At 41.5% G+C, this 18,277-nt stretch overlaps 1 protein-coding gene across 1 annotated transcript; it reads left to right on the top strand.

The window, feature by feature from the left end:
* The first annotated feature begins 15,184 nt into the window (after window positions 1–15,184).
* LOC147979940 (uncharacterized) lies at window positions 15,185–15,893 on the top strand. Its single transcript, XM_087515405.1, has 2 exons — window positions 15,185–15,373; window positions 15,462–15,893. The coding sequence occupies exons 1-2, from the start codon at window positions 15,185–15,187 to the stop codon at window positions 15,891–15,893; spliced, it is 621 nt and encodes a 206-aa protein (XP_087371531.1).
* The last annotated feature ends 2,384 nt before the right edge of the window (window positions 15,894–18,277 follow it).

The raw sequence follows: 18,277 nt of genomic DNA, 5'->3' as shown, positions 1-18,277 counted from the left end.
TATCTGATAAAGTTAAAGTCTCCCACTATTAAGCAGTCTGTATCATCTTGCATTGTGAAGTTTTCAAACCACTGCAGAAAATTGTGTCTCTCACTTTGCTGGCAAGGGCCATAAACATTGGTCAGTATCCAGGTCTCACCATTGTGTTTTGAAGTGAATTGTATGGAGATGGAGAAGTTATTTATATGGAAGAGTTGTCCTGAAAAAAGTTGTTCATTCCATGCTACAAGCAAGCCTCCAGATGCCCCAATCAAAGGAAGGAAATGGAATTTTGAGATTCTTCTAGGACAGAATTTTTTTATGAATACAGAGTCAATGTCTTATTTTTTGGTTACTCGTAAGCATATAATGGAGCATTTGGTTTCTTCAATCTTGTTAGCAATAGTTGGCCATTTTTGGGTCATTCAGACCTCTGATATTCCAGTTAAGAATGTTCCAGTCTCTATTCATCTGATGGCAGGTGCTTAACTGACCAACTTAAGAGAGATACAGTACTCTGACATAACCTAGGAAGCAACATGTAGGTTTCAGTAACACGTGAAAAAACTAGGCAATTGTCATCATGATAAAGAGGTAAAAGAGCATCAAAAGTCATATAGACCATCTCACATAACTTTCTTACAAACTAAGCACTTAAACACAAAAGATCTATCCTGACAAAAACAACCAAAGGTCAAATCCACTTCTTGCTCTTCTCCTTTGCAACTTTGGATCCTTCTGTTGTAGTGTTGTCTCCCTTGTTCTTCCTGGCCTTCTTGCTTAAGATTTCTTCTGTGGTGTCCTTGTCAGAAACCTTGCAAAAATTGGTGTTTAAGCTTTTAATGATCTTTGCTGGTAAAACTGGTGGAGCAGAGCAACAAGCAAGACAATCTCTATTTCTGCATACAGCTTTCCTAAAACCTTTTGACAATTTCTATAGCATGCAGCTTCTTCTTACCTTAGTTTCCACCAAAGGGATCTTGTCCTTCCTCTTCTTGCTTTTGTGCAGAGCAGAGGTGGAGGATGCTGACATAGCTTCAGATGTGGATTTCTCAGCAGGGGAGGAGTTTGCTTGTTCCTGAGTGCCCTGGGAATGAGAGTATAGCATGCATGCTAGTGAGCTATCAGCAGGACACTTATCTGGGATAACAAATGGCACGGTTGAGTTGGTTTTAGAGTTGGATGAGATGATTCCCCAAACCATGGAAGTGATGAATTTCTTAGCCAAATCAAATTTATCTGGGGTGAGTAGAGTGACAGACAAAAAATTGACCCATTCAGATGGTACTTGGATGATATTGGTACTGTCTTTGGTAGGTGCAAAGTGCTCTTTCCAAACCATAGCACCTTATTTCCCAAGAAAGGCTTCTTCGTTGCCCACATTGCAGAGATTAGTGTTCTCCAGGTTAAATACATCTTCATGCTCAAGATGAAGTGGACCTGGGCAGACAGTATGAGCCTGGTAAAGATATGCAGGAATAGGAAATCCTGGTGGGGCTGATGTGTCACACTGTTGGTCCTCACCTAAAACTTGGATAGCATGAAGAGCATGCTTATTTTGAGTGGCTATCAAATCTCCATCTGTATCCGTCTCTCTATTCTCCTTGGCATCAGTTCCTTGGGCATGTCTGATTGTATCTGTGTTAGAGACTGTGGTGATCCTCTGAATTTCTTGGGTACTATTCTTAAGAAGAGATAGGAACTCATTTATCATAGGATCAGCCAAAATATCCCTTTGATAACTATCAGACTACTGAGTGGTGGCCTCTAGAAGTGGATCTGGTCCCAACTGGAACTGCTCGTTGAGAATCCTGTCCTGTTGCGGAATGGTGGGCTATGGTGGTGGTATCTGCACTGCTTGATTAAACTCTTGGGCCTGAGGTGGATCTTGAGGCCCATTGGGCTGGGGCACCAAGTTCAAATCTGGTAGGCGCTGTGGTTGTGGCGCCAAAGGTCCATTAGCTGATGCATCTAAACTAGCACTATTATCTGGTGGCATCTCAGATACAGTAATGCTACTGTTGGCAGCAAGTGCGATGTTAACCTCTACTTCCATTGGTTCTAGGATATCTTGCAGTGCCATAAATTCTCCAACATGAAGCTCATGATCTGCATCTTGTGGCATGGCCCAGTGCCCAAAACCTGGCATCTCCTCCTGCTCATCTTCTTCTTCTAAGTTGGCATTATGTTGCTCATCTTGTGCCACCATATTGAGTGCAAGTTGTAGGTTTAGGTGTGGAGCTTGCTGCTGGTTTGGAGCCTGATGATCATCTTGTTCATGTTGATGTAGAGGACCTATGAATAAATTGTGCTAGTTTGGATGGTAATTCTGTTGATGTGGAGCAGGATGTGGGTTTCCTTGTGGATCAATGGGGTCCTCATCAGGTGCTTCCTCTCCCATGATCTGCTGTTGTAGGATCACAACAGGATCAGTAAGAGAATCTGTTTGAAATTCATATCCTTCACCGAAAACAATACTAGTTGGAAGGTCTCTAAGCTCCTCAACCCTCACCTTGACCATTAGACTTGCCCGAAAGCTTCTGACTCTGTCCAACTGCAAAAATTTCACAAACTTGCTAACAACATTATTAACCTCCTGAATTTTTCTCCTATCTAGTGGATAGCCACATAATAAAATCCATGCCTCTCTATTAAGGACCAATCTTCTACAATTCATACCCTTATTGTGCTTTTGAAAGATAACACGGACATTAGTAAACAAATGTGGACTGGTGGTGACCAACTCATCTCTGTCAAAGACACTATTCATCTTGACATACGCTTGACCAAATGGATAGGGCTCAATCTCAGAAAAACCTAGATGCTTCTCATTGAGGAAATCTGAGAGTACCTCTCTGACAGTGTCGAATGCCACAGGGAGATTTGGCATCAGACCAATGGAAGCAACGCCCATTCCTCATGAGTCGTGATACCTCTCCAATGTATCTATAATTTTTGATTGTTTCATGTTGTTATATTATCAATCATGGATGTTTTATAATCATTTTATAGTCATTTTATATCATTTTTTGGTACTAACCTATTGACATAGTGCCAAGTGCAAGTTGCTGGGTTTTTTGCATGTTTTTACATCACAGAAAATCAATACCAAACGGAGTCCAAATGCAACGATAATTTACGGAGATTTTTTATGGACCAAAAGACACCTAATGGGCCAAGGCTGCACCCGGGGGGTGCTCCGAGGAGAGAACAACCCACCAGGCGCGCCAAGAGGCCCAGGCGCACCCTCGTGGGTTGTGCCCACCTTGGGTGCCCCCCGGACCGCCTCTTTGCTCTATAAATACCCCAAAATTCCAGAAACCCTAGGGGAGTCGACGAAAATCAATTCTAGACGCTGCAGAGTCCAGAACCACCAGATCCAATCTAGACACCATCACAGAGGGGTTCACCACTTCCATTGGTGCCTCTTTGATGATGTGTGAGTAGTTCTTTGTAGACCTTCGGGTCTGTAGTTAGTAGCTAGATGTCTTCCTCTCTCTCGTTTGATTCTCAATACAATGGTCTCTTGGAGATCCATATGATGTAACTCTTTTTGCCTTGTGTTTGTTGGGATCAGATGAACTTTGAGTTTATGATCAGATATATCTTTTTATATCCATGAAAGTTATTTGAGTTTCTTTGATCTCTTATATGCATGATTGCTTATAGCCTCATATTTCTTCTCCGATATTTGGGTTTTGTTTGGCCAACTTGATCTATTTATCTTGCAATGGGAAGAGGTGCTTTGTAGTGGGTTCGATCTTACGGTGCTTGATCCCAGTGACAGAAGGGGAACCGACTCGTATGTATCGTTGGTACTAAGGATAAAACGATGGGGTCTATCTCTACATACATAGATCTTGTCTACATCATATCATCATTCTTATTGCATTACTCCATTTTCCCATGAACTTAATACACTAGATGCACGCTGAATAGCGGTCGATGTGTGGAGTAATAGTAGTAGATGCAGGCAGGAGTCGGTCTACTAATCTTTGATGTGATGCCTATATAATGATCATTGCCTAGATATCGTCATGAGTATTTGAAGTTCTATCAATTGCCCAACAGTAATTTGATTGCCCATTGTTTGCTATTTTTCTCGAGAGAAGCCACTAGTGAAACTTACGGTCCCCGGGTCTCTTTCTCATATTATTTGCCTTTGCGATCTATTTTATTTGCCTTTTATTTTCAAATCTACTAAACCAAAAATACAAAAATACCTTTCTGCAATTTATTTTATTTGGTGTTCGATCTATCGATATTCACAACTCTCTCATGTCCGTTTGCCAATTTCTGGCGACGCTACCCGAAAGGGATTGACAACCCCTTTTACACATCGGCTTGCGAGTAATTGTTATTTGTGTGAAGGTGCTATTTACATTGTGTTGCTTGGTTCTCCTACTGGTTCGATAACCTTGGTTTCACATCTGAGGGAAATACCTACCGCCGATGTGCTGCATCATTCCTTCCTCTTTGGGGAAATACCGACGTAGCTTCAAGCGACATCTAAAGGAATTTCTGGCGCCATTTCCGGGAAGGATCTTCAACATATACCGGGTTCCTAATCACAAATCTCATATCCTCACAATTTACATTATTTTCCCTTTGCCTCTCGTTTTCCTCTCCCACACTTCACAAAAATTTGCCGTCTTATTCACCCCTCTTTTTCGTTCAGCGTTTTCCTGTCGGATCTATCCTTTGCTTACAACCATGAGTTATTTTGGTATGGCACCAACAGATGATGGCCTAACTCCTAAGATTGGACGTACGGGCAGTCTGGATGCTAAAACTTCTATCTTGGGGCAAGGGAATGTTATGGGAAAGGAACGTATCGAAGAATTTTTCCATTGTGTGGGAAATATAAGTCTCGATGATGCTCCTATACTTTGAACCACTAGATCTTATGTGGATGCTATTTAAGCACTAGTTCTCAAACTTCAAAGTAAATTTATCCATACTCATCCTACTTTGCAAAGATTGTTTTTTGAGCTCCCCGTTATAAAGAATCCTAAAGCTAAAAAGTTGGTCACTCTCGTTCTTATCGATGAGTTTGACTATATCATACGGGAAGCTAGAGAAATCTTTGATTTTTATAGTATGAATCATGAAAAGCCTGTAATAGATGAAATTCTTTACAATAGTGATTATGTGTTAAGACATTTTCTTGGGGATAATAAGATCTTTGATGAGAATCTTAAAAAGAAAGTCCCAATCCTATATGTAATTCAACAAGTTTTTAATAATGTTAACCAACATTATTCTTGGATTGTTGCCTGAAACCAATGGGGTTATGACAATGGGCAACTTAATAATGCTAAGGTTTCTATGGACAATATGTTTTATGTTGTTTTTACAAAGCCCCATGATGAAAATACCTCTAAAGGAATTAAGAACAAGGATGACAAAACTTAGATCCTTGCTTTATGCCTAGCTAAGGGCGTAAAACTATAGCGCTTGTTGGGAGGCAACCCAATGAATAAAATTTACTTTGCTTTTTGCTTCCTGCTTTTGAGTGTTAGCACAATTATGCTACTGTTATGATTGTGTTTTTATGTTTTAATTAGTGTTTGTGCCAATTAAAGCCTTTAGGATCTTTTTGTGTGATAGTTGTTTGATCTTGCTGAAAAAACAGAAACTTTTACGCTCACAGAAATAATTCTCATTTTTAACTAAAGAGAGATAAAATACCCATTCCTTTTGCCGTAGATCAATACACAAATTTTCCAGGTCGTCCAAATTTTTCAGAGTTTTTGGAGTTATAGAAGTATTTGAAACACCCAGATTGCTACAGACTGTTCTGTTTTTGATAGATTTTGTTTTCTTTGCGTTGTGTGCTTATTTTGATGGCTCTATGGTTTTTCTTTGATGAGTTTTTGCCATAGAAAAGTTGGAATATAGTAGATATAATGTAATAACAAGATATGAATTGGTTTACCATAGTACTTATAGTAGTGATTTGTTTTCTTATACTAATGGATCTCACGAAGACTTTTGTTGAGTTTTGTGTGATTGAAGTTTCAAGTTTTGGGTTATCTTACGATGGATAAAGGAATAAGGAGTAAGAAGAGCCTAAGCTTAGGGATGCCCCGGCATCCTGATACGTCTCCAACGTATCTATAATTTTTTATTGTTCCATGCTATTATATTATCTGTTTTGGATGTTAATGCGCTTTATTTTACAATTTTATTTTATTTTTGGGACTAACCTATTAACTGGAGGCCCAACCCAAATTGTTGTTTTTTGCCTATTTCAGTGTTCCATACAAAAGGAATATCAAACGGAGTCCAAACGGCATGAAACCTTCGGGAACATGATTTTTGGAACAAACGTGATCCAGAGGACTTGGAGTGGACGTCAAGGAATCAACGAGGCGGCCATGAGGCAGGGGGCGCGCCCTCCACCCTCATGGGCCCCTCATAGCTCCACCGACCTAATTTTTCCTCCTATATATATATATATATCCATATACCCCGCAAACATCCAGGAGCACCACGAAACCCTATTTCCACCGCCGCAACCTTCTGTACCCAAGAGATCCCATCTTGGGGCTTTTTCCGGAGCTCCGCCGGAGGGGGCATTGATCACGGAGGGCCTCTACATCAACTCCATGGCCCCTCCGATGATGTGTGAGTAGTTTACCTCAGACCTTCGGGTCCATAGCTAGTAGCTAGATGACTTCTTCTCTCTCTTTGGATCTCAATACAAAGTTCTCCTTGATTCTCTTGGAGATCTATTCGATGTAATCTTCTTTTGCGGTGTGTTTGTCGAGATCCGATGAATTGTGGGTTTATGATCAAGTTTATCTATGAACAATATTTGAATATTCTCTGAATTCTTTTATGTATGATTGGTTTATCTTTGCAAGTCTCTTCGAATTATCAGTTTGGTTTGGCCTGCTAGATTGATCTTTCTTGCAATGGGAGAAGTGCTTAGCTTTGGGCTCAATCTTGCGGTGCTCGATCCCAGTGCAGAAAGGGAAACGACACGTATTGTGTTGTTACCATCGAGGATAAAAAGATGGGGTTTACATCATATTGCATGAGTTTATCCCTCTACATCATGTCATCTTGCTTAAGGTGTTACTCTATTCTTATGAACTTAATACTCTAGATGCATGTTAGATAGCGGTCGGTGTGTGGAGTAATAGTAGTAGATGCAGAATCGTTTCGGTCTACCTGTCACGGACGTGATGCCTATATACATGATCATGCCTAGATATTCTCATAATTATTCGCTTTTCTATCAATTGCTCGATAGTAATTTGTTCACCCACTGTAATACTTATGCTATCTTGAGAGAAGCCACTAGTGAAACCTATAGCCCCCGGGTCTATTTTCCATCATACAAGTTTCCAATCTATTTTATTTTGCAATCTTTACTTTCAATCTATATCATAAAAATACCAAAAATACTTATCTTATTATTATCATCTCTATCAGATCTCACTCTTGCAAGTGGCCGTGAAGGGATTGACAACCCCTTTATCGCGTTGGTTGCGAGGTTCTTATTTGCTTGTGTACGTATGAGGTGACTCGTGCGTGGTCTCCTACTGGATTGATACCTTAGTTCTCAAAAACTGAGGGAAATACTTACGCTGCTTTACTGCACCACCCTTTCCTCTTAAAGGGAAAACCAACGCAGTGCTCAAGATGTAGCACATCCCAAGCTATTATCCAAAAGAGAGCAAGCAACTAAGCTTGGGGATGCTCCCGAGTGGCATCCCCTCTTTCTTCTAACGACCATCGGTATTTTACTCGAAGCTATATTTTTATTCATCACATACTATGTGTTTTGCTTGGAGCGTCTTGTATGATATGAGTCTTTGCTTTTTTGTGTGTTTTAAGTCTTGATTCCTTACTGGACACACCTATTTTAGAGAGCCAAAATTATGTCATAACTTGTTATAATTGCTCTCTATGCTTCACTTAATTTTTTACTTGCTCTAGTGCTTCACTTATATATTTTTTAGCACGGTGTGCTTTAGTATTTTTCAAGAAATTCTCTCTTGCTTCACTTCAATTAATTTGAGAGAAATAAAAAACTTATGCTCATGATCTTCACTTATATTTGTTTGAGCTTATCAAAAGCAACATATAAAAATTAGTCCCAAAGTGATAGATGTCCAAGAAGGATATAATAAAAACTTTCATGAAGATCATTGGACAAAATAAACTTGATTCTTAGTAATAGTTTTGAGATATGATGATGTGATATGTGAGTTATGTTGATGAGTAATTATGCTTTAGTAAGAATATTGGTGTTAAGGTTCGTGATTCCCTATGCAAGCACCAAAGTCAATAATTATGCAATGAAATTATATCCTACTTATGGTGCATTATTCGGTGTTAATTATGCTTAATGCTCGCTTATGAGATTATTCGTTTCTTGGTTGGTCACTTCTCAATCTTTTGCTAGCCTTCATTTTGCACCAAGTATGATCACTACTTGTGCATCCAAAAACCTTTAAACCAGTTTTGCCACATGAGTCCACTATATCTACCTATATGTGGAATTCTTTTGCTGTTCTAAGCAAATTTGTATGTGCCATCTCTAATTTTCAAAATAAACTTCTTTTTTGTGTTTTAGTTTCACTCGCGGAGCAGTGAGGGTGGCTAATATTTCCCATGCTAGATGTGTTATTCTCACGATGAGTGTTTATTCACTTGTCATTGCATGAGAGTAAGGCAAAGGTATTAGGGATGCCCAGTCCCGAAATGAAAAATGAATTTACTTTATGTTGTCAAATAATAAATTCCTTGGAAAGTGTTGGTATGGAGGGCAACCGTGGATACGGCTAGCCATGGAAAGTGAAAGTTTGGTTGAAAAAGGAAAAAACTTTAATTTTGGTTTGGGATCCGCCTATGATACATCTAGCATGGAAAGTGTTGGGAACTCTAAGTCGTTTTCATTGGCGGGAAGGACACACCTCCCAAAATGTTTTTATCTCTAAGTTTTTCGCTTTGAGATCTGACACCTCTACAAATCCCTACTTCCCTCTGTGAATGGCCTTTCTTTTACTTTATGCAATTTTTATTTTGAATTTGAGTCTCCATCTTCTCTTACAAAAGTACCAAGTAGGAGGCACTATGATCGTACTTGAGCATTGGGTGTAGTTAATATGCGAGTTTGTTTCATGAATGGATCAATGATTGAGCATGATGGGCTAGGGATAGGTTATTTTAGCATTGATATTTTGGAATACATGGTTGCTTGTTGATATGCTTGAGTATTTAAGTTATCATGTCAAAACTAGACTATTGCTTTGAACAATATAAAAGTCCAAATGTCCATGCTATAAATAAAAGAATATGATATGACATGATAGGCAGCATTCCACATCAAAAATTCAGTTTTTATCACTTACCTACTCAAGGATGAGTAGGAGTTAAGCTTGGGATGCTAATACGTCTCCAACGTATCTATAATTTTTTATTTTTCCATGTTGTTATATTATCAATCTTGGATGTTTCATAATCATTTTATAGTCATGTTATATCATTGTTTGGTACTAACCTATTGACATAGTGCCAAGTGCCAGTTGTTGTTTTTTGCATGTTTTTTACATCGCAGAAAATCAATACCAAACGGAGTCCAAATGCAATTAAACTTTACAGAGATTTTTTATGGACTAGAAGACCCCTAATGGGCCAAGGCTGCGCCTGGGGGGTGCTCCGAGGAGAGCACAACCCACCAGGGTGCGCCAGGAGGCCCAGGCGCGCCCTGGTTGGTTGTGCACACCTCAGGTGCCCCCCGGACTGCCTCTTTGCTCTATAAATACCCCGATATTCCAGAAACCCTAGGGGTCGACGAAAATCAATTCCAGTCGTCGCAGAGTCTAGAACCACCAGATCCAATATAGACACCATCACGGAGGGGTTCACCACTTCCATTGGTGCCTCTCCGATGATGCGTGAGTAGTTCTTTGTAGACCTTCAGGTCCGTAGTTAGTAGCTAGATGGCTTCCTCTCTCTCGTTTGATTCTCAATAGAATGGTCTCTTGGAGATCCATATGATGTAACTCTTTTTGCGGTGTGTTTGTTGGGATCAGATGAACTTTGAGTTTATGATCAGATCTATCTTTTTATATCCATGAAAGTTATTTGAGTTTCTTTGATCTCTTATATGCATGATTGCTTATAGACTTATATTTATTCTTTGATATTTGGGTTTTCTTTGGCCAACTTGATCTATTTATCTTGCAATGGGAAGAGGTGCTTTGTAGTGGGTTCAATCTTACGGTGCTTGATCCCAGTGAAAGAAGGGGAACCGACATGTATGTATCGTTGCTACTAAGGATAAGACGATGGGGTCTATATCTACATAGATAGATCATGTCTACATCATGCCATTGTTCTTATTGCATTACTCCGTTTTCCATGAACTTAATACACTAGATGCATGCTGGATAGCTGTCGATGTGTGGAGTAATAGTAGTAGATGCAGGAAGGAGTCGGTCTACTAATCTTGGACGTGATGCCTATATAATGATCATTGTCTGGATTCGTCACGAGTATTTGAAGTTCTATCAATTGCCCAATAGTAATTTGTTTACCCCTCATTTGCTATTTTTCTCGAGAGAAGCCACTAGTGAAACCTACGCCCCCCAGGTCTCTTTCTCATATTATTTGGCTTCACGCTCTATTTTATTTGCCTTTTATTTTCAGATCTACTAAACCAAAAATACAAAAATACCTTGCTGCAATTTATTTTATTTGGCGTTCGATCTATCAATATTCACAACTCTCTCACGTCCGTTTGCCAATTTCTGGTGCCGTTACCCGAAAGGGATTGACAACCCCTTTTACACGTCGGGTTGCGAGTAGTTGTTATTTGTGTGTAGGTGTTGTTTACGTTATGTTGCTTGGTTCTCCTACTGGTTCGATAAGCTTGGTTTCACATCTGAGGGAAATACCTAGCACCATTGTGCTGCATCATCCCTTCCTCTTTGGGGAAATACCGACGTGGCTTCAAGCAACATCAAGTCGTCGACGCCGCTCCATTGATGACCTTGATTCTGGCCGGCAAGCCCTCAACCTCAATGTTGTGGTGGTTAGGAGGAAGGAAGGGAGTGGGATCGAATGGGAAGGTCACCATTGGCGCTGGATGGGTGCTTGGAGCAGCGGCGATGGAAGGGGATGGGGTGGGCCGGATAATCGCCTCCTGGAGTCTACGAGCGATGGAGTTTTGAGAATATCCAAGACTATGGCTACCAACCCGAAGTGATTGTAGCGGAGCATTAACCTGATTTGCCCGATTGGTCGGCAGAGATACAACATGGTAGTCACAATCACGGGAACAGCGGAAAGTTGCCTCGGAATTTCAACCGTCGGGCGTTGCTGAGTGTTGGGCTCGTTAACTGGGCTAGGCTGGGCCCTGGAGAAGCAATCCCTCTCACTATGGCCCCAATGTTTGCATTTTCTGCATTTGATCTATTTTGGCACTCCGGCCTATTGTGGCCCATTACTAAGCAGCGCACACAGAAGGAGCCCCGCGGACCATTTTGAACTCGAGACGATCCCGCCCTGTTACCAAAAACGGCCACATTAATGGCATTAACGCATTTGCGTCTATCAGCGCCCGATGATGGAGCCAAGGGAAGATCGTTGAATGCCTGGTATGATTGATGGTCTGAATTGCTTGGATTTTGAAAAAATAGCAGGGGATCTAAGAGCTTGGAGATAGGATTTGCTAGGATGGCGTCTAAAGATATGAGTCCATGCATCCTCTTTCTCTTTGAGATATTGATCCAACTCCCAGGATGAATTAGGTCCACCATTTCCCCAAAGAAGGAAATTCACATTGAGCAGAGGTAGATTGATGTTACCTTCTTTGATAATGGAGAAACCCACTTCCTTGGAGGAGACAGAGAACTTAAAAGACCAATTTTGCAATTGCTTAACTTTGAACAATGATGCACGACCACCGAAGCATGAGAGCAGAATAGTGCTTACTGATTCTTCAGTGAGTCTGATCCTTGATCTAGTGAACTCTGCCACCAGGAGAAATTCTTCCATGTCTTACCTTCCTCGAAGTTAATAGTAACACCCCATTTTCTCCAAATCTCAAACACAAAGTCCTGCCCTCTGTCAAAATTTAGATCGGCAAGCGCCATGGGCGCGCGTAGGATGTTGGCGTGGAAAGAACACCAGCAAAAGATGGCTAGGATGGTGGACGCCGGGGCCGGGGTGGCCACCGGCGGGGGCTGGGTGCGGGATCTATCCATCACTATGCACTTCATTTCTCAAAGAGAAGGCTTGAGATGAATCCGGCTTTGAATCAACAATGCCATCAACCAGTCAAGAATACTATGATCATCCACTTACAAGAAACAGAAAATCCAAAGAAACTAATATGAAACAAACTGAGAAGGTGATGCAAGCAAAATATTGCACAGACAAACAATACAAGCAACTATGAAGATATAACCGAAAAGTTGTTTTCCGATAAAGCTTGACCTGTGAAGGCCTTCGTCCACCTAAGTAGCCATCAGCAAAGATGCATCTTGTGGGATACACGGAAGTGAAAGGAGTAAGCCCTGGTCCACTCCAAAATGACGAACCACAACCTTCTCATCCCGGATTGAAAGGACGCACATCATATGCACACATAGTGGATCGCCCCAATACCTGAATGAACGCATGGCAACAAGGTTATCAGAGGAGGGAGGCCATTAAAAAACAATCCACATTTGGAGCCCCATATCAGACCCACCATTGCCTTGGCACAACCACGCAGAAGACACACACCAAAAGAAAAAAAAGGTAAACCAAATAGACACAACGAGATAAGTCAACACTGCCACACTGTTGACACTCAAGAACAAAGCCGATGTCGATAGCCCCTTGCACACCCCAATTCGGCAGCCACCTGCACGATCCATAAATGATGCCTTCAGGAAGTGGAAGGGATTGCTTCAACTATAAATATGTTGGAAAACGTAGTAGAAAACAACAAAAAATCATCCTACGGATCATGTACTCAGGATCACTATGAATGGGTTAGATCAGATCGCTTGGAGTAGCAGCAGAAGAAGAGTTGGTGTAGAACTTTTTATGTAGATTCAAACAACTAGGATTTACACCCCCCCACCCAACCGCGAGAATGTGTACGAGATCAGCGATCCAACAATGCTTTGTCGTCCAGAACTAGGTGTCGCGAAGAACTAGAAGGGATAGGAGAAGCCTTATGGCAAGATAGAAGAACGGGTAGCTGACACATGGTTCTCCCTGCCAATGAGAAATTTACATGTGGAAAATCTTCATTGGTCTTGGCTATTAACGGGTTATCGGATCCAAAACCAGACCCGCTAGCATAATGGCGACCCATTACGGTGGATGCCATGTGTCCGTTACCCTTGACGAAAGCACTTCCATGGCGCGCCATTTATCGTCATGGAAGTGGACACTTCCGTGATGATAATTTGAGTATTGTCATGGAACACTTCTATGACAACATAGGTATGACTATCTTGAGTCTGTCATAAAATCGTCATGGATGTACATGCATGACAGAAAATGTGACCTACTATGACAAACACGTATCATCATGGAAGTGTTTTTTAGTGCAACCAACCAGTCATATATATTGCATCACATCATACGAGCCCCCTTTTATTAGAGAGTCAACCAGCACCCATTTTTATAAAAGACACTAAATTTCTTTTTGCGAGGGTATAAAAGACATTAATTACAACCAGCCATCACAGCAACACATGAAAACATGGTTAATAATACAATCAACAATCGGCTATAAGAAGTTGTCATGTCATCTAAAGCCAATATAATAGCCAGCTTGTACAATAGTAAGTTTAAATATGTACTACCTACTAATAGGTGGCTCATCTTACAATCTCACAAAGTGTCTTAGGTCTCGTGTTATAGCTGGCTCTTATTGTACATCTCGCTTTTCTTTCTCTCCTCAACTAAAAAGAAACAATATTTTAGTCATTATAGTCTGGTTATGTCACCCTATTGTATTTGCTCTAAAAGTACTGGTGAACATAATATGTGGTTGGCCACATGTGAGGAATATATATTTTAAAACACAATACAGACACATAATATGTGATTGGCCACAGTACATGCTCTATTGGTCTCTTCTTTCTCATTGTCATGTTCATCCAGATGCATAATATGTGGAGTTAATTATCGAGGCGGTTGGTTGATTATTGTATAACTCATGGGTATATATAAATTGGTGATATTTGATGTAAAAAGGTGAGGTGGGACTATTTATCTTTTAAACAAACTCCCTACAATAGCACAAGCAACAGGTAGCTTTTTTGAGGGAAAAGCAATAGGTAGCTTAGTTGGCTACAGGCCTAGGATGGAGGGAGAGTCTTGAGTTTGATCCCACAAACGCATCTATCAAACCCGGGAGCAGGCCTAAGTCTTGAGTTTGATGCCCCAAACGCATCTATTTTCTGTTGATGCTAGCAAACCCAGCAGCATGCCTATCAGCACAACAACTTTAGGTTTTGTACCACATTGACAGTTTATAAATACGCAACGGACAAAAAGAAATCATTTTGAAAGTGACCGACCAAACTAGCGATATACGAAACTCTTTTTTTGTTTCGACGATGGATGGACGAAAAAATTAGAGAAACACATGTCTTTCATTGCTAGATATATATTAGTAGGTACAGATGGTGGTGATATTTTATCTCACGAACTGTGTGCACAACAACTTTCTTAGGGCATCTCCAAGGCGGACGCGCAAACCGTCCGCATCCATTCAAACCACGTTGTCTGGACCGCGAAAATCATCCAATGCGGTCATGTACCGGTCTGCGGCGTGGTTTGGATGTGTTTTCTCCCATAAACCGGAGACAAACGTGAATAAGCTTTGCGGGAGCCTGTACACCAGACACAAAGGACTCCTACACCTCCGGCCCACCCAAAACCCTTCACGAACCCCACGCCTTCATCCTCCGCATTTTCTCTTCTTCCTTCTTTCTCTCTTACCTTCGCCGCCGCTCCACCACCACGGCCCCCACGCCACATCCCTGCCAGAACTCTATGTCGCCATCACCTCCACCATTCCAGCAGGGCTCCACTCCACTTCTCTTTCGCCGTCGTTCAACCCCTGTCCTCCAACTGCCCCTCTAGGTACCATCCGCTACTGCTATACTTACCATGCCCGACAACTGTTCGATGAATCGTCGGGGTTCAAAACAGTTTTCCCTTCTTCTTTCTAGCAATGAATTCCAATTTGGAGTACATATACGAGCACTATGTTGAGTCGTCTGATGACTCATCGCATGAGGAGGAGTACTCCAATGAGACGGCGATGATGCGGGCGGTCCTTGAAGACATGGAGCGTGTGGAGGAGCATGTTCTTAGTTTCAATGGATCGATCAAGGGTCATCAAGTGCTCAGCCGCAACAGGGTGCGGCCATTCAACACTGGTGGTCGACTTTTTTGCCCTTGATGCAGTCTTTGCTGACCATTTTCACCGGTGTTTTCGGATGCGCAAGCCTGTCTTCGATTGTTTCTACCATGGTGCCCGGTCCTATGCTGACTACTTCATCCTGAAGAAGGATGTCATGGGACCGATTGGGTTTTTTGGTTACCAGCAGTGCATGGCCGCACTCCAGATGGTTGCATATGGCATGGGCGTTGATTCGTGGGATGAGTACCTATGTATGTCTGAGAACACTTGTGGAGATGCCATGGTCAGGTTTGCACCTGTCGTGGTTGAGGTGTTCAGATCTCAGTACCTGAGAGAACCAATTGTCGCAGACACCGAGAAGCTCTTGGCAATCTCAAAAGCAAGAGGGTGGTCAAGTTTGCTTGGATCTCTTGACTACATGCATTGGAAATGGAAGAACTACCCAAAGGCTTTACAAGGACAATACCAGGGTCATGTTAAGAAGCCTGTCATAATTCTTGAAGCAGTTGCATCATAGGATCTTTGGATTTGGCATGCTTTCTTTGCATGCCTAAGTCTCACAATGACATTAATGTGCTGCAGCGATCACCGTTGTTTACGAGGCTGACTGAAGGAAAAGCTCCTCCTTGACACTATACTGTCAATTGACATGAATACAACATGTGCTACTATCTGGTTGACGGTATCTATCCTCCATGGATTACCTTTGCCAGCACCATCTCTAACCAAGTTGGTGAGAAAAAATGCTCACTTTGCCCAAAGACAAGAAGCAGTTAGAAAGGATGACCAGAGGACGTTTAGAGTTATGTAGGCCCGTTTTGCGGTTTTTCATGGACCTGCTAAATAATGGGATACGAAGACCTTGTGGGAGGTGATGACATGTTGTGTGATCATGCACAACATGATCATCAAGGATGAGGGTGACGATGCTACTGCAGCTCTAGAATTTGAGAATATGGGTGATCCTATCAAATTTCGAGACCAGAATCCAGCCACATTTGAAGAGTTTATTCAAATGCATCAACAAATTCGGCATCAACCAACTCATGAGCAGCTGAAGGAAGATCTGATTGAGCGTAAGTGGGCGGTTAAAGGGGACAACAATGTTGGGATGTAATATTTGAACTTTTTTAAATTTGAACTACTGCTGCATGCCGCTATTTGAACGTCGGTACCCTATGTATGCGGCTATTTGATCGTGCGGACTTAAAAAATGAGGAAGACTGGATGTATCCGGCTACCGTTGGATGGCGGTCTCCCGCATTCGCGTCCGCAGACTGGAAACCCTTGTCAGTGAACGGATGCGAGAGAAAATTTACGGGTTGCCGTTGGAGATGCCCTTAAGACTAGTAAAGTGAATACACAACAGACTCTTGATCATATAGATCGGGGTGTTCGCATAGATCAATTGAAGTTCCTAGGGAACTAAACAATACTCCCTCCATTCTATAATATAGTGTGTCTGCGTTTTTTAAGATTTAAATTTGTCCATAAACTTAACTAGTGTGAGTGACTGTGGCGAGATCATAAAGTATACCATTAAAAACTTCTTTCAGATACGAATTCAATGGTATAATTTTTGCTTCCGTCGCAGTCGCCCACGTTGGTCAAATTTAAAATTTAAAAAGCGTGGACGCACTATATTATAAAATATATGAAATGGAGGGAGTAAGACCAAAATGTACATAGTACGTCCATTTCACATAAGGCGTTGACTGAAATAAAAGAAAGCACAACAAGAACGCCCATGAACAGGCAAATGATGCTTACCACGCCAGAACTGTAAAATCATGCATGTTCGGCTGTCTGGGTATTAGGCATGACCCTGAGGCTAAATGTGCATCACACATTGTCTTTAATGACTTGTCCTTGAAAGTTAATACTCCCTCCATTCCATAATGTAGTGCTTCCTCTATCTCCGTGCTTCAACTTTGATCGTAAATTTAACTATCAAGACCGATTGCGGCGGGAGCAAAAATTATACAGTGAATTCATATTCGAAAGAAGTTTTTAATTATGTAATTTTTTTCCTCCCGCCGCAGTCGGTCTCGTTCGCTCAATTTATGGTCAAAGTTCGACCTCAGGAAACGCGGGCGCATTATATTTTGCAACGGAGGGAGTAAAAATTTGAGTTGCCAAAAAAAGAAGACATTGCAACAGAACCTTGATGGCTTGATCTTCCGTACAACAGAACAACTGTGCACTACCTTTGTCCCACTACCACGTATAGGTCACAGATTAGCTACCTCACGATCCAATGGTTGCATTGCTTCATTCTCACTCAACAAATTTATGAGCTTATGGTACAATTCGTACATAGAGAGGGAGTGGCCCAGTAACTTGATGCACATTAGAGACTGGTATTTAAAAGATTGGATTGATTCCAATTTGTAGATCATCGCACTAACTTTGATTGGTTTGATATTACCAAAAGCTGATATTGTATAGGCAACGACCTCAGTCATGCGGACTCAGGTGGTGCCGGATAAGTCCGAACGCACATGGAAGAGGATCTTTGCAGTGCGTCGAAGTGTGGGAATAAAATTCAAACGAAAATTTCACGATGAAAAATGAGAGGCATTTTTTGAAATAGCAAAGGTCTTGCAGACTTGCATAAACGTAAGTTTCTAACGGAAGCTTCTCAAGAACACAAACTAGACTTTATTGCATTACTTGAGACAGGTAAAGACAATCTTACTTCGCAGTTTCCAGGTTCGTTTTGGCTTATCTTGTCCAGCTACTCTGTCCATATAACCGAGACCAGTTTGTATGCTTAAATTTGGTTGCAGAGGGGCCGTATACTCCTTTGAAACCGTATCCGCATCCTTTTCCTGTAATACAGAGGAGGGCGCTACATCCTCACAAAGGCAATCTAGTGCCCTAACCCCTAGAGCATTAATG

Source organism: Triticum urartu, chromosome 3A (genome assembly GCF_056163025.1).
Source record: "Triticum urartu cultivar PI428250 chromosome 3A, HENAU_Tu73, whole genome shotgun sequence".
Taxonomy (NCBI): domain Eukaryota; kingdom Viridiplantae; phylum Streptophyta; class Magnoliopsida; order Poales; family Poaceae; genus Triticum; species Triticum urartu.
The sequence above is the reverse complement of the archived record's forward strand: the minus strand, read 5'-3'. Positions and strand labels throughout refer to the sequence as shown.

Excerpts from the sequence above, each read along its gene's own strand:
- LOC147979940 (XM_087515405.1), top strand. The coding sequence starts at position 15,185 with ATGAATTCCAATTTGGAGTACATATACGAGCACTATGTTGAGTCGTCT. Across the intron at positions 15,374-15,461 it reads AAGTGCTCAGCCGCAACAGG|CCTGTCTTCGATTGTTTCTA; the intron begins GTGCGGCCATTC and ends CGGATGCGCAAG.